General features: G+C 37.4%; 1 protein-coding gene across 18 annotated transcripts in view; it reads left to right on the forward strand.

Annotated features, from left to right (window-relative positions):
• Positions 1-18,129, forward strand: part of SYNE1 (spectrin repeat containing nuclear envelope protein 1) — a 530,910-nt gene that overhangs the window by 178,222 nt on the left and 334,559 nt on the right. For all 18 annotated transcript variants that reach the window (XM_050786838.1, XM_050786854.1, XM_050786847.1 and 15 more), the window contains 12 exons: positions 825-921; positions 1,473-1,675; positions 3,426-3,590; positions 4,344-4,496; positions 5,492-5,635; positions 8,285-8,458; positions 11,154-11,312; positions 11,608-11,772; positions 13,434-13,568; positions 15,982-16,140; positions 16,354-16,562; positions 17,542-17,650. In XM_050786838.1, the coding sequence (XP_050642795.1) occupies positions 825-921; positions 1,473-1,675; positions 3,426-3,590; positions 4,344-4,496; positions 5,492-5,635; positions 8,285-8,458; positions 11,154-11,312; positions 11,608-11,772; positions 13,434-13,568; positions 15,982-16,140; positions 16,354-16,562; positions 17,542-17,650 (1,872 nt within the window). The remainder of the gene's footprint in view (positions 1-824; positions 922-1,472; positions 1,676-3,425; positions 3,591-4,343; positions 4,497-5,491; positions 5,636-8,284; positions 8,459-11,153; positions 11,313-11,607; positions 11,773-13,433; positions 13,569-15,981; positions 16,141-16,353; positions 16,563-17,541; positions 17,651-18,129) is intronic.

Below are 18,129 nucleotides of genomic sequence, written 5' to 3' on the forward strand. Positions count from 1 at the left end.
CAAATCATAGGAACTCATTACACTATTGCAAGAAATTAAAGAGCCTTTGGTGATATGCTGTTAACTATAATTGCATTAATTTTCTACTTTTGAGAATTAAGAATAATCTTTGAAACAGGCATTATTTTATATTTCTAAAAGTGAACAATAATAAAAATTTACCTAAGGGGTTTTTTGTATATTCTCAATTTTATAGTGTTCACTTGCCAGTAGTGATTCTATTTTTTATATATATATATATATATAAATTACAGATGATATGTAAACATGTCTTACTGTAATTTTTCTATAATAGGTCATTGAAATGTGAGACCACTGATAGCATGGATAGAATATGTAATTATTTCCAATTTTTCTACTTTTTATTTTACAGAAAGTATTTGTGCACTGTGTGATTTATTTATAATCTGGAGTTCCTCAGAGCAGTCATTCACCAGGATTAATGTTCAAAGAGCAAGAGAATTCCACAGCTGAAACACAGTGGGACACTTTAAAATGTTCTTCTAAATTTAGTGCTTTCTAAATGTTAGACCCAAGTTCTCTGGAGACATTTCTGTTTCTTCAAAAAGCAAACCCTTGGTTGGTGAAGAAATAGAATGTTTTCTCAGTCCTGAACTGGGTTAGAATAAAAAACGTGGAATCAATTTATGTGTTCAGAATGATCTTAGGTAATTTGTAGCATTGGAATTAATTTTATATTTTCAGAAAGAGTGAGATTAACAAATTTGGGTAAACTATGCTTCTAGTTATACTGAAGAAAATTGACTTTGGCATTCCAGATGAGCCTAATGTTTGTTATCTTCTAACCATTCCTCCTTTTCTAGTCTTTTATAGAAAATAGCAAGTTCTTTGAACAATATGAAGTGACATACCAGATCTTGAAACAGACAGCTGAGATGTATGTCAAAGCAGATGGTTCAGGTAAAACATACTACGTAATTTGTTGCAACGTAGACTGCAATAGAATTTAGAGCCTGCAGGTTTCTATCTGATCAGGTCATTCTTTCTGTCCGTGGAATTTTTGTGTGACCTCGCCATTGGCCAGGAGAACACATACTGAATTCAGTTCCTTTGGCTTTGTACAATGCTTAACCTGCATAACCATACTCTCTCCCTCTGTCTCTCTCTCTCTCTCTCTCTCTCTCTCTGTGTGTGTGTGTGTGTGTGTGTGTGTGTGCGCGTGTTCTCTAAGAGAGAACAAAATAAGCTTTCATTTTCTAAATTGCATCTAAGGATTAAAGGCAAAAACATAGAATAAGTTGAATATTAACAATCAAGTAAATGAGTGTAAAGATACAATTTGTAAAATATATTTGTTTTCAATTTGTAATTACGTCTGTCAAATTTGTTGGAAATGACCTCTGGCATTTGTGATGGATACTATTGCACACCAATGTATAAGACCATAGAAAAACAGGTGTGGAGGATTTAAAATATAAGATAAGGGTTATAATTGGTTTTATCTGTTTCAGTGGAAGAAGCTGAGAATGTGATGAAATTCATGAATGAAACCACTGCTCAGTGGAGGAATCTCTCAGTAGAAGTTAGGAGTGTGAGGAGCATGCTGGAAGAAGTGATCTCTAACTGGGATCGCTATGGCAATACAGTGGCTAGTCTGCAAGCCTGGCTAGAGGATGCTGAAAAAATGCTCAATCAATCAGAAATTGCCAAAAAGGTAAAATTGTTTCATGCGAAAAGAAAAGACATTTGCTGTATGTCAAAATGAGAGACTTTTACAGCATAGCTCACTAGGGGGTCTCATATATTTACAAGTGTCACTCAAGAATCTTGACTTTGCCTGAAAAGTTGCACTTTCAGGTTAGCAATAGACCAATAAATACACTGCTTAATAGAAGCCGATGGAGGGTTGAGTAAATCCAACAGGCAACAAAGGGAAGGGCAGTATATTATTACACTGAACTCTGCCTATAAAGGGGAGTGACCAGGGCCCCAGCCTTCGTGGATTTCCTGATTTAAGAGAGGATGAAAACAACTTTGGTTTGTTTTCACATAGTGCTGAAGCACATACCACTGAATCTATATGGGAGCATACACCAGTTGAACAGCTGGACCATGACATTTGTATCTCGTTAGATATTCTGTTTTGGATTTTATCAACCCTTAAGCAAGGGTCTTATTCTGGGTAGGAGTGATTTCTTTTTTGGCCAGTTATAAGTGTGTATGTGTGTGTGCCTGTGAGAGGTACTGTTTTATGTTAATGTCACTTATATGTAAATATCACATGAAATGGACTGATTTCTGCTTATATACTTCCTAATGGAAGCCTGGCATTTTTACATGGAAAATCAATTTATATGTAAGTGATACTAAAAATGCATGCATTAGAATTGCCACATGCCATCCAAGATTGGTTCATCTATTATTGTTTGGGCAAGTAGATGTATCACTTTTAAATGTTTTACCGTTCTATATTTCATGTAGATCAACTATTCTTGTGTAGCTGAGGGAGGCAATAACCATGTACCCATATCGATTTTGGCTTTTCTGATTAGACTAGCAGTGCCCTAGTAGATGTCATCTGTGTTAATTTGATCCAAAGAAATATAACCACCAGAAACAGAAGTGTTCTCATCTATTTATATATGTAGGAAGTCCTCCCACACATGGCTTATGAAATGGATTTTGAATTATCTTTGGTATCCTTGTTTTTCACTGTGATATGTGTTGCGTGTGTGCACGTGCACACATACGCTTCATTTAAAATGAGTTGGAAACTGTTTCATTGCCAAGAGGGAACCCTTAAATAAACAAGAAAGTGTGTTATTGTACTAAGTGCTCTTGACTCAGATATCTAATTCAAAATTTTTTTCTTTGATGGTTTATCTCCATGATTGCTAATTATCTTAATGTACTGCATTGAAATTTAAAAATCAAAAGTAACAGGTCAAAAAGAAATTATTAAAGAAAGCTATTCTTTCTTTAAAAAAGAATAAAAGCCCCAACTTTACCACCACACGATCTATGCGTGTAACAAAATTGCACTCATACCCCATACATTTATACAAATAAAAAAGGAAGCTATATATTTCCCGAATGTATTATGCTTTTATATGACTCTAGCACTGGTATTTACTATCCTGAAGGTTATGCACAGGTGTCTTACACTTACAGAAATTCAGCTTTTTAATCTGTAAAATAGAAATAACAGAAAGTGGTCATCATGTTTTGTTTTGTCTTCAGCAAATGATATGGCACAAATGTTCTTTTAAAAAAGACAGTATCTCTAGCTCACATTTTGAAACTTTTTTTTTATCAAAAATATGTATTTTTAAAGAGATTTATGATTTTTCTTAAAATTCACATGAACATTAAAACAAAAATATTTTTCCTACTTTAGTCACTTTCATATCAGTCATTGATATTTGGTTTATGGTTTACGATATTGTGCATTCTTTATTGTTTAGGATTTTTTTCGAAATTTACCTCATTGGATTCAGCAGCATACTGCCATGAATGATGCTGGCAATTTTCTAATTGAAACCTGTGATGAGATGGTTTCCCGTGACCTGAAGCAGCAATTACTGTTGCTAAATGGGCGGTGGAGGGAGTTGTTTATGGAAGTCAAGCAAGTATGTCTTTCAAATCTATATACACCTCAAACGTGTATGTGTTACAAATGTGATAAGTAGTCTGTTTAGAGAGAATTCTATTTTTAGAGCACGGGTTTGTTAAGGCAAAGCATAGATATGTTTAAAACCAGTGTGTTTTATGGTTGATTATTCATTCTTTTCCATGTATAATGGAGGAACATTACAGAAATGCATTAGTTTGATTAAGGATTCTTTTTTTTTTTTTTTTTTTTTTTTTTTTTTGAGGCGGAGTCTCGCTCTGTCGCCCAGGCTGGAGTGCAGTGGCCGGATCTCAGCTCACTGCAAGCTCCACCTCCCAGGTTCACGCTATTCTCCTGCCTCAGACTCCCGAGTAGCTGGGACTATAGGCGCCCGCCACCTCGCCCGGCTAGTTTTTTGTATTTTTTAGTAGAGACGGGGTTTCACCGTGTTAGCCAGGATGGTCTCGATCTCCTGACCTCGTGATCCGCCCGTCTCGGCCTCCCAAAGTGCTGGGATTACAGGCTTGAGCCACCGCGCCCGGCCATATGGAATGATTCTTGTTTCAAATCATATTTCTTCATTTTTTTGCTAGTTTCTTTTTTTCTTTAAAACTAATTGGACTTACTTCAAATTTATCTAAAATGAGAATCAAGGATTAGAGTCTTTCTTACCAGATAACAATTCCAGAAAATATGTGAAAGTGAAAGTTGTGGTTCCAGTGGTCGCAGCTGAATGGCTTTCACGATGTTCCCGCCTCCCTTTCCTTAACAGTATGCTCAAGCTGATGAGATGGACAGAATGAAGAAGGAATACACAGACTGTGTTGTTACCCTGTCTGCTTTTGCAACGGAAGCCCATAAGAAACTTTGTGAACCCTTAGAAGTCTCTTTTATGAATGTCAAGTTATTAATTCAAGACTTGGAGGTGAGGGGTTTCTGAATCAAAATGAAAAACCTACTCTATGGTGAGAAGAAAGATCAACAAGTTTATTCAGATCATTGCAAAAGCTGTTTCTGTGTCTCCTGAGCATCATTTTGACATGTCTGTATGTCCCAATTTGTATCTGTCAGAAAAAATGTATTGAACGTAAAAAAGACATGTCTTGATCATGTAAAGTAACTTCAAATTGTTTTTCAGTTTGGAGATTTTTTTTCTACAACCAAATTATAAAGTACTAGGAAAAAACAGGAGACATCTATAGATAGCACCTCCACCTAAATACTTTCCATAATAAAGGATTTTTTGCATGAACTGTGGTATTTGCATATTTTGAATAGCCTGCAGCTCTCAAAAATGAAGTAGTGGAAGAATTTTTAATGACATGGTAAGATTTTGCAACATATTGTTACATGAGAAAAGCGAACAACAGTATCATTCTTTTGTCTTTGTAAAAATTTAAAAATGGGTATAAACACAGGAAAAAAAACTTAATGATGTATAGATAAGATGTTGGCTTTGGTTTTTTCCTGTGGGAGAAGACTGTAAGTAATTTAAATTGTCATTATCCTAAGATTTCTAATGTATACGTTTTTATAATGGCAATGAGTTACTTTTTTTTTTTTTTAAAGAAAACCAGTCTAATTTTTAAAATCAGAATTGCCCCACATTTTAAACATACATTTACATTATATTTTATATTTCCATACTACATTAACATGGGGTTTGTTTTGGAAAGTACAAAGATTATTTCAGCTCATCCTGATGTTTTGGTCACTTTTAAAGGAAAGTTTTATTGACTATATAATATTACCAATATTTATTAGTAATGAAGGGAAGCAAAAACTGGAATCGTCGAAAGTTTAGTGTAAGTATTGGATTTTATACAGTGCGTATTGATCTTTGTTCTGCCTTCTGTGGAATCCTGAAACTAAGAGGAAATGTGTCATGTGTGAATCTGGCTGTTTCAATGATTCATGCAGGATATTGAGCAGAGGGTGCCTGTGATGGATGCCCAATACAAGATAATTACAAAGACAGCACACCTCATTACCAAAGAAAGCCCCCAAGAAGAAGGAAAAGAAATGTTTGCAACAATGTCAAAGCTCAAAGAGCAGCTAACCAAGGTGCGAAAATAATTTAATGCACAATAGGCTGTGTGCACCAACAGTGCCTTCAGCTTGCTTGCTACCTCCTTCTCCCCATGGGCAAAGTGTTTACTTGTTAACAATGCTTTTGTTTCTAATTGGGACTCTTGATTTAGTAACTTTGTCATGAATTAAAAAAAAAATAAAACTATGATGCTGATACCAAGTATTACCTCTGTTAATTTAGAAGTATTATAGCTGTATTTTAATAGAAAGTTAGATACTTTGGGGGAACAGTTACATGTGATAAAACCAAGAGAGGGAAAGAGAGATAAAGAGAAAAAGGAGATAAGGAGGAGGAAGAGGGGATCATAAATTTAAATGAGAATTTATTAAGATTTGTTTGATATATCTCCACTCCAAACTCATTTATGCAATTTTCTGTAAGCATAGCAACAAAGCCATGGAAATTCTGCCCTTCTCATCTCATGGAACTCACTTAGGCTTAGAATATATACATTTCGGCCAGGTGCGGTGGCTCACACCTGTAATCCCAGCATTTTGGGAGGCTGAGGCGAGCGGATCACGAGGTCAGAAGTTTGAGACCAGCCTGACCAACATGATGAAACCATGTCTCTACTGAAAATACACAAATTAGCCGAGCGTGGTGGCATGCACCTATAATCCCAGCTACTCAGGAGGCTGAGGCAGGAGAATCACTTGAACCTGGGAGGCAAAGGTTGCAGTTAGCCCAGATCACGCCATTTCACTCCAGCCTAGGTGACAGAGAGAGACTCTATCACAAAAAAAAAAAGAAAATATACATTTATATCTTTTCTGTACAGGGAACTAGATGGATGTAAGAACTAGTCATAAGCATTTTCTGTTCTATTCAGTGATTTTCCTTAGGAACTTTGGAAGTTCCATTGGGATTTGTTATCTATCCAAATTTGAATTTTAGGAAGATGGTATTGTTTGCAAAGTCCACCTAGATTGGGTAATTAATTTCTGGTAAAAGAGAGAAGTGATTATAATAAATGAATGGAAACATTTTAAAATGAAGAATGGAAAAACAAAGTAGAAACAAAGTAGAAGACCCTGTTAAATAGGAAAGAAAGGTAAAAAGGAAGAGAATGACCTTTGTGACATCAGTAGTAGGAAATTAATGAAAAAGAATGCATTCAAAAAGCGAAAATAGGAAAAATCATGACCATAAAAAAGAGAAAATTTTATCTGTCAATCTGGTATGCATGAGAATGTTTATATTCTATTCATTTTATTTTAACATTCAAGTTAGAATTATTTATAATTTAAAGGTCGTGGACAATAATGATAATATTGGCTACTAGTAAAAGCTGCTAAACAATGAGTACAATTTGAAGTCAACATTTCCAATTTGATAACTCCCCAGCAGCTTTTAGGGCCTTAGCTGAGCTTACATGTCTTAGGCTGAGCCATGCTTGGGTGTTCAGGGCAATCCCTGAGAAAGCAAATTATCATTTGCCTTTTTACTGTTTCAGATGCAGCATCTTGACAGGTTTTCTCTTGTACCCAGGAGAGATCAATAAAACACACTGATTTGTATACATATTAGTAGACTCTCTTGGTTTTGTTCAAGGTAGTTATATCAGGGTCTTGTTGCAGTAGCAGGATGGCCACTTTCTTTTGATGAGTGTGTACTTCAGGTAATACATCCTAGAACATAAAAACATTTCTTCATACGTAATTCTGTGTTTAACAGTAGAGCAAAACGTTGCCCTCTCCCCTTCCTTCAAGGATTATTTTTGGAATATGCCTCATCTGGTTAGAACATTATTGTCTTTATACTATATGAAAAACAAAGAATGGCTTACTAACAAATACTGATTAATTTCCTTTCCCTGGTTATCTGAAAGTAAGAGAAGAGGTGGGAAGTTCTTAGAGGATGACTGAGTAGACACCTCCTGGAGCTCTTGATTTCCAGAAGCTAATGGCCTCATCATTAAGACAATGCAGGTCTATACACTAAAACATATTTTACAAGACAAGTGCAAGTGACAGGTAACGGCTGCCTCAATTCAGACTACAGAGCCCTCCCCTAGCATGGGAAGCTTCGTGAGTAAATTGGTATGACTTTAGTGCTTCAGATGAGTAGGCTGTTGATAAGCAGGGAGCAGCAAAGCATGGAGCTGGTGGGAGGCAGGAAAGCACAGGCCTGTCTTGGAAGAGTGAGCCAAAAGGTTTCTAAGTTTATCAGCAGTCAAGTGTTCAAGTAGGCGACCTCTTGAAAACAAAGCTGGAAGACACAGGTTGGTCTAGATAATGTCATAATAATTCGTGACTCTCTTAGGTCAGATTTCAAGGCCAAAGTGAAAATGAGTTGCATGGTTTATGAAGTATAATTCGATGCCATCTGGCTCACTAAAAACAATCATTTAGATGAGAAAGTGCTATCCAGATGGACGATTTAGATGAATTTTCATGAGAAAACTCGGTAGCCATTTATTTGTCTCAGTGGTACAGCACTATTATTTTTCACAGCAAAATTTGACAATATAGAGGAAATATCATTAAAGAAATGTCTTTGAATATTTGTAAGCACCAAATGATCATGTCACTAAAGAAAATGTTCCTCAGAGCTATGAACGTTCCCTGAGCTAGCGGCACTTAATGGTCTTTCATGGAATTTTTGTCTTTATGTTTTTAAAGGTCAAAGAATGTTACTCCCCACTCCTTTATGAGTCTCAGCAGCTGTTGATTCCGTTGGAGGAATTAGAAAAGCAGATGACGTCCTTTTATGACTCACTTGGGAAAATCAATGAAATTATCACAGTTCTTGAGCGTGAAGCACAATCGAGTGCTCTTTTTAAACAAAAACATCAGGTGAGAACAATCGCTTTCAGGAGACAATTATTCTAAAACATGTGTAACAAGACCAGGGTGTTGCTTTCAGGAATAGAAATTCAGTTGGGACAAGAAACATTTTTCTAGAGTAGTATTACTAACTCAAAACAAAAATACATGTCTTGTCCAAAGATGAAAATCCATTCACTGTCAGTGGAGGGACTATGTGAGCTGTTTCCAGGGAACGGTCTAGCTGGACTCAGGAGCAAACCAGGCTCTTCATCTGAATCAGTAAGTTCACTGAGTTGAGCAAAATTAGGAAACATGGTTTGTTTTGAGCATCCAGCTCCCCTTTCTATCAATGGAGCAACATTGTGGGCTGGCAATACTCAGCAGGCATTTGTAAACCTCTGCTGTGTGCACACGTAAGCCATGCATCCTGAGCCCCAAGTACGGAAAGTGCAAAGTTCACAATGTCTCTGGGAAATAAGGGATGTGTTCCAGAGATGGAGCCAAATCCGCTCTCTAACGTCAAACATTAAGGGTACCCACAGTCAAAGGACTTTCTATTATTTCTCTGCTTTGTGTCTATTTAATTTTCTTATAGTGCCTGTCTACTAGCAATAGACTACATATAGTCTAGCCTTTTAAAAATACAAATGAGAATTTATTTATATTAAACTTTTTATGGGATTTGTTCATGAAAGATGATCCCTAGCTTCGCTAGTAGAAGGACACTATAAGAAAATTAAATAAATATCCTGTCTCTACATTAGATAACTAGAAGATAAATACATATAAATTATATAGTACACATACAGAGATGATATTTATATAAAATATATAAATATTTGTGTCATATCTACAGATATAATATTTTCATTCTGATGTTGACTTTCTTTTGGAGAATCCTTTACTGTTACTTCCCACATATAGCTTTAGGCATTAAGTGCTGCCTCGCTGATTGACAAAATGGTTAATTTCACTTAAAAAGGTATATGTGCTTTCATTTCTTGATACTTTGAAAACAAATAGATAGATAATTTAGATGTATATTTACATATATATAATAAAAACAATTGCTTTCCATTTTCACCCAGTATCTATAACCTCTGTCTTATGAGATCTTTTCTTTGCCTCTTGGAATACAACAGTATAAACAACCTTGAAACTCTGGAAATGTGTTTGATGTGATAATCATTTTTCTTCGTCTTATTTTTAGTAAACATATTGTATGTATAGCAGTCTCCTACTGAGTGTTGTAGTTAATTGAGTTATTTGGTTTATTATAAATGAACCTATCCATCAGAGGAGAGAGAAACTAATGTACAAAAGGTTTGCCACTGCATTAATTGAAATAGATTCATGGGAGGAAGGTGGCATCATTAGTAGAAAGAGCCAAGAGTGTCTGAAATGAGTCTGACAGATATTCAGATCTTAGATCTAATATTGAAAATTAGGAAGCTTTGATTAACTTTAATTTCCTCACTTTAAGATGAAGGCTACAATACCTGAGTTTAAAGCTTATTGCAGGTATTACATTAGATATACCATAATGTCACTATCATATAATAAGTGGCACTATATGACTGATAGCACTATTATTATTATTATTGTCTGTAGTGAAGCCACAATGATAATGATTATACCACCAAACTGCATTCTCATTGTATTGGATAGAGATTATCTTTCATTTTTAGACATGGTGACATCTCCTGCATTTCTAAATTTGTGCAAGTTGTCAGTAAAAAATCTTTCCATAATTCAAATAATATTCATAGCGTTATTAATAATAAAATCTAATAGTACATTTTGAACTTATATTACCCTTTTATCTCCTAAGTTTTCAAAAGGAAAAAGTATGTCTTTATTCTGTTTTTCCCAAAACAAACAAAAAATCCGTGCTCTTGATATTTGCATCTGGATATCCAAAAATGGCATCCAAATGAGCAGTTTGAAATATACTTTTTTAATGCAGTTGAGGATACTGAAATGCAAATGGTATAATTCAAGTCAAAAAATGACTCTCTGCCTTGTACTGGGCTCGATGACTTCCATGCTGTCTACTGCCAAAAATCACAATTGCAGGCCACAACTCAGAGGTGGAAGTGTCTGTCAGTCACCATTGCATCTTGTCCTGCAAACGTGGGACAGTTGGAAGTCTTCCCCAAGTGCATGGGTCTGCTGCCTTTTTTTATTAGGATCTGAACCCTACCATTTCATTAATAAGACTGATAGGTTGTACACCTTTAATACTATAAATTTAGGATATACAAAATACATATATCATGCATCTCTTTCAGCAAAGTGAATGTGCATTGATGCTTAATTTGTTTAGTCACATTAAAACCTGGTATGTATTCACTGATTTCATGATTGTTCTCTCAATAAACTATAGGCCTATCACCTTTCTAGAGGAATGCAGACTTAGACAAATAATTTTGATGCTCTGTCATTTTCTTAACTACAATAAAATGTACATGAGGGATTTAAAAATCTCAAAAAAACTTTCTGTAACATTTAAATGCTCTATATAAGAAAGCGCTGACTTCAGTGATTATTTAAAATTGAGATCTTTTGAAATGTTCCACCGTACTTTTGGTTTTACTTATTGCTGATTAGAAGCCTAAAAGCTATATAATATTGTTCTTATTATCTGTAATGGTCACTCTGTTTCTTTCTCTCTCACTCTGTCTTGTAAATAACATTGTTGTGGGGTTTCCTTTCCTTATAGGAACTGTTAGCTTGTCAAGAAAACTGTAAGAAAACCTTGACACTTATTGAGAAAGGCAGTCAAAGTGTTCAAAAGTTTGTGACCTTGAGCAACGTGTTAAAGCATTTTGATCAGACGAGGCTACAAAGACAGATTGCAGATGTTCATGTTGCTTTTCAGGTAATTTGCTCTCTCTGCTTTAGAGTTGTGAGCCAGGGAAAATGCAGAGTGAAAACAAGAAACCATCACTTGCGCTTTCAGTCTTGCTAAAACGCCTCATGTGCTGGTGTTTGGAAGCCAATCATTGTCCTACTTTCTTACCTAATATTAATTAATATTGAAAAGAGTTCATTATTCCCATGATGATGAACTGTCTTTTTTCCAAGTGCTTTTTAAATCAATAATACCCTCTAACAAAATGATCCTTTCAGTAATGAGAAAGCAGCATCACATTGTGATTGTTTTTCACATCAAGAGTATGGTAAAGAAAACTGGAGATTGGAAGAAGCATGTGGAAACCAACAGTCGCTTGATGAAGAAGTTTGAGGAGTCTCGAGCAGAGTTGGAGAAGGTGCTGCGGATTGCTCAGGAGGGCTTGGAGGAAAAGGGGGATCCGGAGGAGCTCCTGCGGAGACACACTGTGAGTCCACCCTTTGGGGGGCACTTGACCTGAATACATGGACAAACAACCTTGGATGAAAACCTTAAAAAAGGCACACTGATCTGATACAGAAGGCGAGCAGGCAGATGAGTCAGGAAAGCACAGACTTTTTAGGTATGAGACCCACAGATATGGTGAGCAAAAAGAAATTCAAGAGCAGTTAGTGAGCTGACTTGTCATTGGCCATTCCTAAGCCCCCAGAATAGTAGTCATAGAATAATTCAAGTTCTCCAAATTACTAATTCATTATTTAGCTGACAAATTCTTCTATAACTAAAGATTCTTTTAAATCAATTCTTTTAAAGATTCTCTTAACTCGAGGTGACTGGCTAAGTCCTTTGTGCTCATTTTTATACATCCACCATATCATAGTATAGATACTGTGTCACTTGAAGTCTGGTGGCTGATACACAACTTGTCCCAGTATTGTAAAGCCATCTTCATGTTTATCATCTCAGTATCAATATTGAGAACATTAGTCTTAATGTTTGTGAATGGTATATGGAAATAACCAGCACTCTGAGAACGTGTATTTGAGTTATCTTTTCTGACATTTCAGTGGCTATTTGTATAAACCACACTCTCAAATGATATTTGCAATGTATTTGTGATTCAGCAGACTAGATTTAGGGTTAATGTCTGTGACCACAAAACACAAAACATCTCATTCAGTTTATTCACCTCTACAGTATGGTACTTTTTGTTTTGAATCACTATTTTTACAAAATAATTCTGCATGTCTTCTCCTAAGACTGTGTGAGACTTAGTCATATGTAATATTGTCTTTATCTTCTTGGCAGTCATAGTGAAATATCATAGATGGGTGGCTAAAACAACAGAAACTTACGTTCTCACAGTTCTGGAGAAGGGAAGTCTGCGATCAGGTGCCAGTATGGTAGGGTTCTGGGGAGGGCTATCTTCCTGGCTTGCAGATGGCTGCCTTTTCCCTGCACCCTCACATGGCAGAGAGAGTGAGCTAGCAAGCTTTCTGGTGCTCCTTGTCATAAGGGCACTAATCCCATCATGAGGACCCCACCCCCATGACCTCATCTGAACCTAATTACCTTCCAAAGTCCCTATCTCCAAATATCATCACATTTGGGGGGTAGGGCTTCAACATATGAGTCTGAAGAGGAACACAATTTGGTGCGTAGCATGTGTGCCTATGTGTGCACATGTGTGCTTCTCTGTGCACTTGTGTGAATGTGACAGTGGCTTATGATGAAGCATCAGGCCCTGAAGCACTGCAGTTGGGGAATGTGGAATTATGAGGCTTAGTCCTGGCTTCTGTCCAGTTCTTCTGACTTCACCAAAGGGGAACCAACGCTCTATCGCTGCAGAATCAACGTTTTGGCATCTCCCCTTGGAAGATGAGATATTCCTTTTGGAATATTCTACCAAATTTGAAAACCACAAAGAATTTTTCTAAAAAATAAAAAAAAACTAGTAGAATTTTGGATATGATGGCTTCTGATTCATAACTATAGGTGCACGTAGTTCATTCTTAAAAAGCAATAGTGGGTGCCTGGAAGTCTCAAAGAGGGCAGCAGCTGGCTTAGAGGCTGTTTAGAGGCTGATCATGCCTGATGCTGCCTTTTCGTCTGTCCAACACTCTTACCCACTTTCCCCCTCCATGTCAGGAGTTTTTCAGTCAGCTGGATCAGAGGGTGCTCAATGCGTTCCTGAAAGCTTGTGATGAACTCACCGACATCCTTCCAGAGCAGGAGCAGCAGGGGCTTCAGGAAGCTGTTCGAAAGCTCCACAAACAATGGAAGGTGAGTCAGGACAGGACGGAGACGCCGTGCATCCTCAATGAAGGGAGAAGCTTGAGTGTGTTGAGGTCCAAATGTAAGAGAAATTTAGAAATTCCTGGAAAGTCACTGTAACTATTTCCCTCATTTAAAAAATCAAAAAACTGGACTTAAATAAAACCTGATAATATATGATAGAATTGTGTTATTCCTATTTGTTATCAGCATCAATTTTATCCTATTACTCCAGCATTCTTTTTGGTTTCCTGGTTTTTTTTTTTTTTTAAATCCTGGGTGACAAGAACGTTTAACTTATTCAAGCAACATTTCGTAAGCTTCTCTCTGCTGAATAAATCTTGTTAGGTATACCTACTGAAATCATAAAACATGTATTTATAGTTTCTCCTCCCAAAGGTTTATACCATCTAGTTGAGATAGCTGTGATCAAAAAATATAAATGAAAACATTTTGTAGTCAAGAATTCAATGATGAACAAAGCATACTCCTCTTTCTCCCAAGAGCTTAAAAGTTCAGTAAAGGAGATAATTAGTTGCAAATAATACAAGTATAATATATGACAAATCCAAAAGTGCATATATTTATGAAAGCTTTGAAAGAGGGAGGTGGATCCACTTGGAAGTTGGAAAACAGTGAATCAAGTAACTAGTTTTGAGCCAGAACTTTAAAGAAGAAGCAGAAATGGGAGTAGGCAGGGGGTGACACAGCAGCCCAGAAGAGAGAAAGCAGGAGAGTGTGCAGGAGGACATGGGGGCCCATGGGCGTCCATCTGACTTGTGTGTCATGGGCTGTGGAAGAACCATGGGAGATGAGCTGGGTCTGTCCTGTGGAGGCCAACTTCAGACTGCATGTCAGATTCTGGAAGTAGCTGCAGCACAGTGGAGACCCATGCAAGGCTGTCTGCCTTGAGGTAGACAGGAAGACAGCTCTAGCTGTAGGTGAGTGTGTTCTACCCTGAGGTGATATTTCACATGCGTTATATGGAGGAGTTTTGGAGTTCAGAAGATAGGCAGCTGAAACTCTCTGCATCAGGTTGCCTCACTTTGTGTATTTTAAAAATCTCAGTAGTATAAGCTAAATAATTATCCCTCTGCACAAGAAAAACACAGTTAAAGAAATATCCTTTTTACTTGCTAAATTGCTAAATTTGAAAATTCAAGTTTTTCATTTAAAAAAAAGGATTATTAAAGAAATCCAAACTTTGTTAGGTATATTTGAAGCATATCATATTGTAAATGTGTTACAGAATAAAGACTATAACTGAAGATTGCATTTTATTACGCGCACACACACACACACACACACACAAACACACACACACCCCTCTAGGATTTAATCTAGGTGGGACTTTCCATAGGCCTACCTCATTTTTCTCATCAGTCGTCTTAGTATTCTCTTTCAAAGGTAATCCTTTAAAATGCCATAGGATAGAAGTTAGTTAAAATTAATGATGGGACTAAAGTTAATGATGAAGCTTATGTTTATAATTAAAAAGAACATGAAATGTTATGGATTGTTTGAGTGCTTGCTTGCTTGCTTGTTTCTCAGGGTATGATCTAAGGAAAAGAGGATATGCCAGGTGGTCAGCAGCCTGAGCTATAGTTTTCTTTTTTTCTTTTCTTTTTAAAACTTTTTTTCACTAATAAGCTTTCCTCATGTTTTTCCTTTTGGAAGTAGGTATAATATCTGCCCCCCCTACCTCACAAGGTCATTGACAAAATCAAAAGGGACACATACAGGGGCGAGGGTATGATTTAAATCTATGGTAAAATCCTAGCTTTTGTACTTACCCCTGAGACTTAATGATGTAATCTGTAAAATAAGAACATTAATACTCTGCAGGACTGGCCAGACTTGGTGGCTCATGCCTGTAATCCCAGCACTTTGGGAGGCTGAGGTGGGTGGATCACCTCGGTCAGGAGTTCAAGACCAGCCTGACCAAAATGGTGAAACCCCGTCTCAACTAAATATACAAAAAGTGGCTGGGCGTGGTGGTGCTGTCTGTAGTCCCAGCTACTCAGGAGGCTGAGACAGGAGAATTGCTTGAACCCAGGATGCAGAGGTTGCAGTGAGCCAAGATCTCACCACTGTACTCCAGCCTGGTCGACAGAGCGAGACTCCATCTCACCACCCCGCCCCCCCCCCAAAAAAAAAGGTACCTTGCAGAGCTACTGTGCGAATTAAATCAAGTAATCAGCAAGAAAACACCTAACCCCCAGCAGGCTGAAAGGATTTGCTGTGGTCCTGGTACTTGGAAAAATACAAAGTAGAGAGACCAGGTGTGGAAAGTAGTGACTCATTCACACTGGCCCTAAAAGGAATATGTTACGGATTTTTTTTTTTTTTTTGCCACTTCAATTGGGAATATACATAATCAGGAACATCATCCTAATTTTCTGAATCTTCCTATGGAATGTAGGATCTTCAAGGAGAAGCCCCTTATCATTTGCTTCATCTGAAGATTGACGTGGAGAAGAATAGGTTCTTAGCCTCTGTAGAAGAATGCAGAACTGAGCTGGATCGAGAGACCAAGCTGATGCCCCAGGAAGGCAGTGAAAAGATAATTAAAGAGCACAGGGTACGTCTCCCACACCACAATGTGGATAGCAATGTCAAGTCACATTGTTCCATAAAGGTTGTTACTAATATTTTGATTTGGATCTGAAAAAAATAGCTTAATTACCCTACCTTGGTAGTCTGCGTGGGAATCTTCCTTTGGTTTTTCTGTGAAAAAAATAAAAGTACTGTGTGGCTTCTCACAGGAATTATAAAAACATTTATTACACATTAGGTTTTCTTCAGTGACAAAGGTCCTCATCATCTCTGTGAGAAAAGGTTACAGCTCATCGAGGAACTCTGTGTGAAACTCCCAGTCCGGGATCCAGTAAGGGACACACCTGGAACCTGTCATGCGACTCTCAAAGAGCTCCGAGCTGCCATTGACAGCACCTACAGGAAGCTCATGGAAGACCCAGACAAGTGGAAGGACTACACTAACAGGTAGCCTCAGAATGGTCTCCAGAGAGCGGTGTAGTCAAACTTCATTCTGTTAGTTCAGAGATCATGATAAAACAAGAAATAACATATTTCATATTTATTGCTCATATTCTTGTACAAAAATCCTTCATTTAATAAAGAATGGATTTTAGTCAGAATCAGGGTGAGGCACTTTGTTTCCAAGTGACCCAGATGTTATCTCTTTGAGGCAAAGTTGGTCAATCCTTTTCTCCCCAATATCCTTATGTATTAGTCCTTTCTCACACTACTAATGAAGACATGCCTGAGACTGGGTAATTTATAAAGAAAAGAGGTTTAATTGACTCACAGATCAGCATGGCTGGGGAGGTCTCATGAAACTTACAATCATGCCAGAAGGGGAAGCAAACATGTCCTTCTTCACATGATGGCAGGAAGGGGAAGTGCAGAGCAAAAGGGAGAAAAGCCCCCTGTGAAACCATCAGATCTTGTGAGCACTCACTCACTATCGAGAACAGCAGCAGGGGGGTAACTGTCCCCATGATTCAATTACCTCCCCCCAGGTCCCTCTCATGACATGTGGGGATTATGGGAACTACAGTTCAAGGTGAGATTTGGGTGGCAACACAGCCAAACCATATAACCTCATATCCCTAAAGGGTGGCTTCTTACTCTATAGGTTTGTGTCTCACCCTGGTGGGGACACACGAGGCCAGACCTCAAGTGGTCCCTTCCTTCTTTCCAGGAACTCATTCCCTAGAACACATCTTTTTCCTCAGCTGAACTCCCCCACTACCCCGCCCCTAGTAACTGAGCACAGAGGTGGTCACCCCTGCCCTTCAACATGAGCTTCATGTTAAAAGAACAGTTTCCAGAAAAGGTGTTAATCAATTTGGTAATCACTTAATTGTTAAATTTCCATGAATAAATTCAAAATAGAAAACATATTCTAATCATTCTGGTATGTTCTCCCTTTAATAAGAAAGTACTAATGTTATTTCAGATTCTCTGAGTTCTCATCTTGGATATCTACAAATGAGACACAATTAAAGGGGATCAAGGGTGAGGCCATCGATACTGCCAACCACAGAGAGGTTAAACGTGCCGTTGAAGTAAGTTCAAGGTCATTATTTGCTAGAGGAAAATTTCCCATAGTGGAAAAATAATGTTCGAGAATTTAACGGTTGTCTCCTTTGTTCTTTCTGGGGAAAAAAAAAAAATTCTTAAAAATTGTCTTTAAAATAAATCTCCTCATATTACTGTGGAGCATTGTAGAGTTTTTTCCTATTGAATCTTTGGCAGCTTTGAGAGTTAGTCATGCTCTGTGGTGCCACAAATGCATCTTCAGCTAATGGGGAGTCCTGAGTGGAAAATTGCATGCATGGGCGTATAACCCAGTGGAGATTTAAGAATCATCATGGAAAACAAGAACACTGTATGCTTTTATACAATACATTTTCAGCCATGCAAAAGGCAGGTCACAGAAAAATCAGGGAACTGGGCAAGGTCTCTGGGCATCCTTTCTATGTGACATTAAGCTGGATTGGTTCATTTCAGCCTCTATGAGTGTGGGTGCAGCCTGAGGAACCCC

Source organism: Macaca thibetana, chromosome 4 (genome assembly GCF_024542745.1).
Source record: "Macaca thibetana thibetana isolate TM-01 chromosome 4, ASM2454274v1, whole genome shotgun sequence".
Lineage (NCBI taxonomy): Eukaryota > Metazoa > Chordata > Mammalia > Primates > Cercopithecidae > Macaca > Macaca thibetana.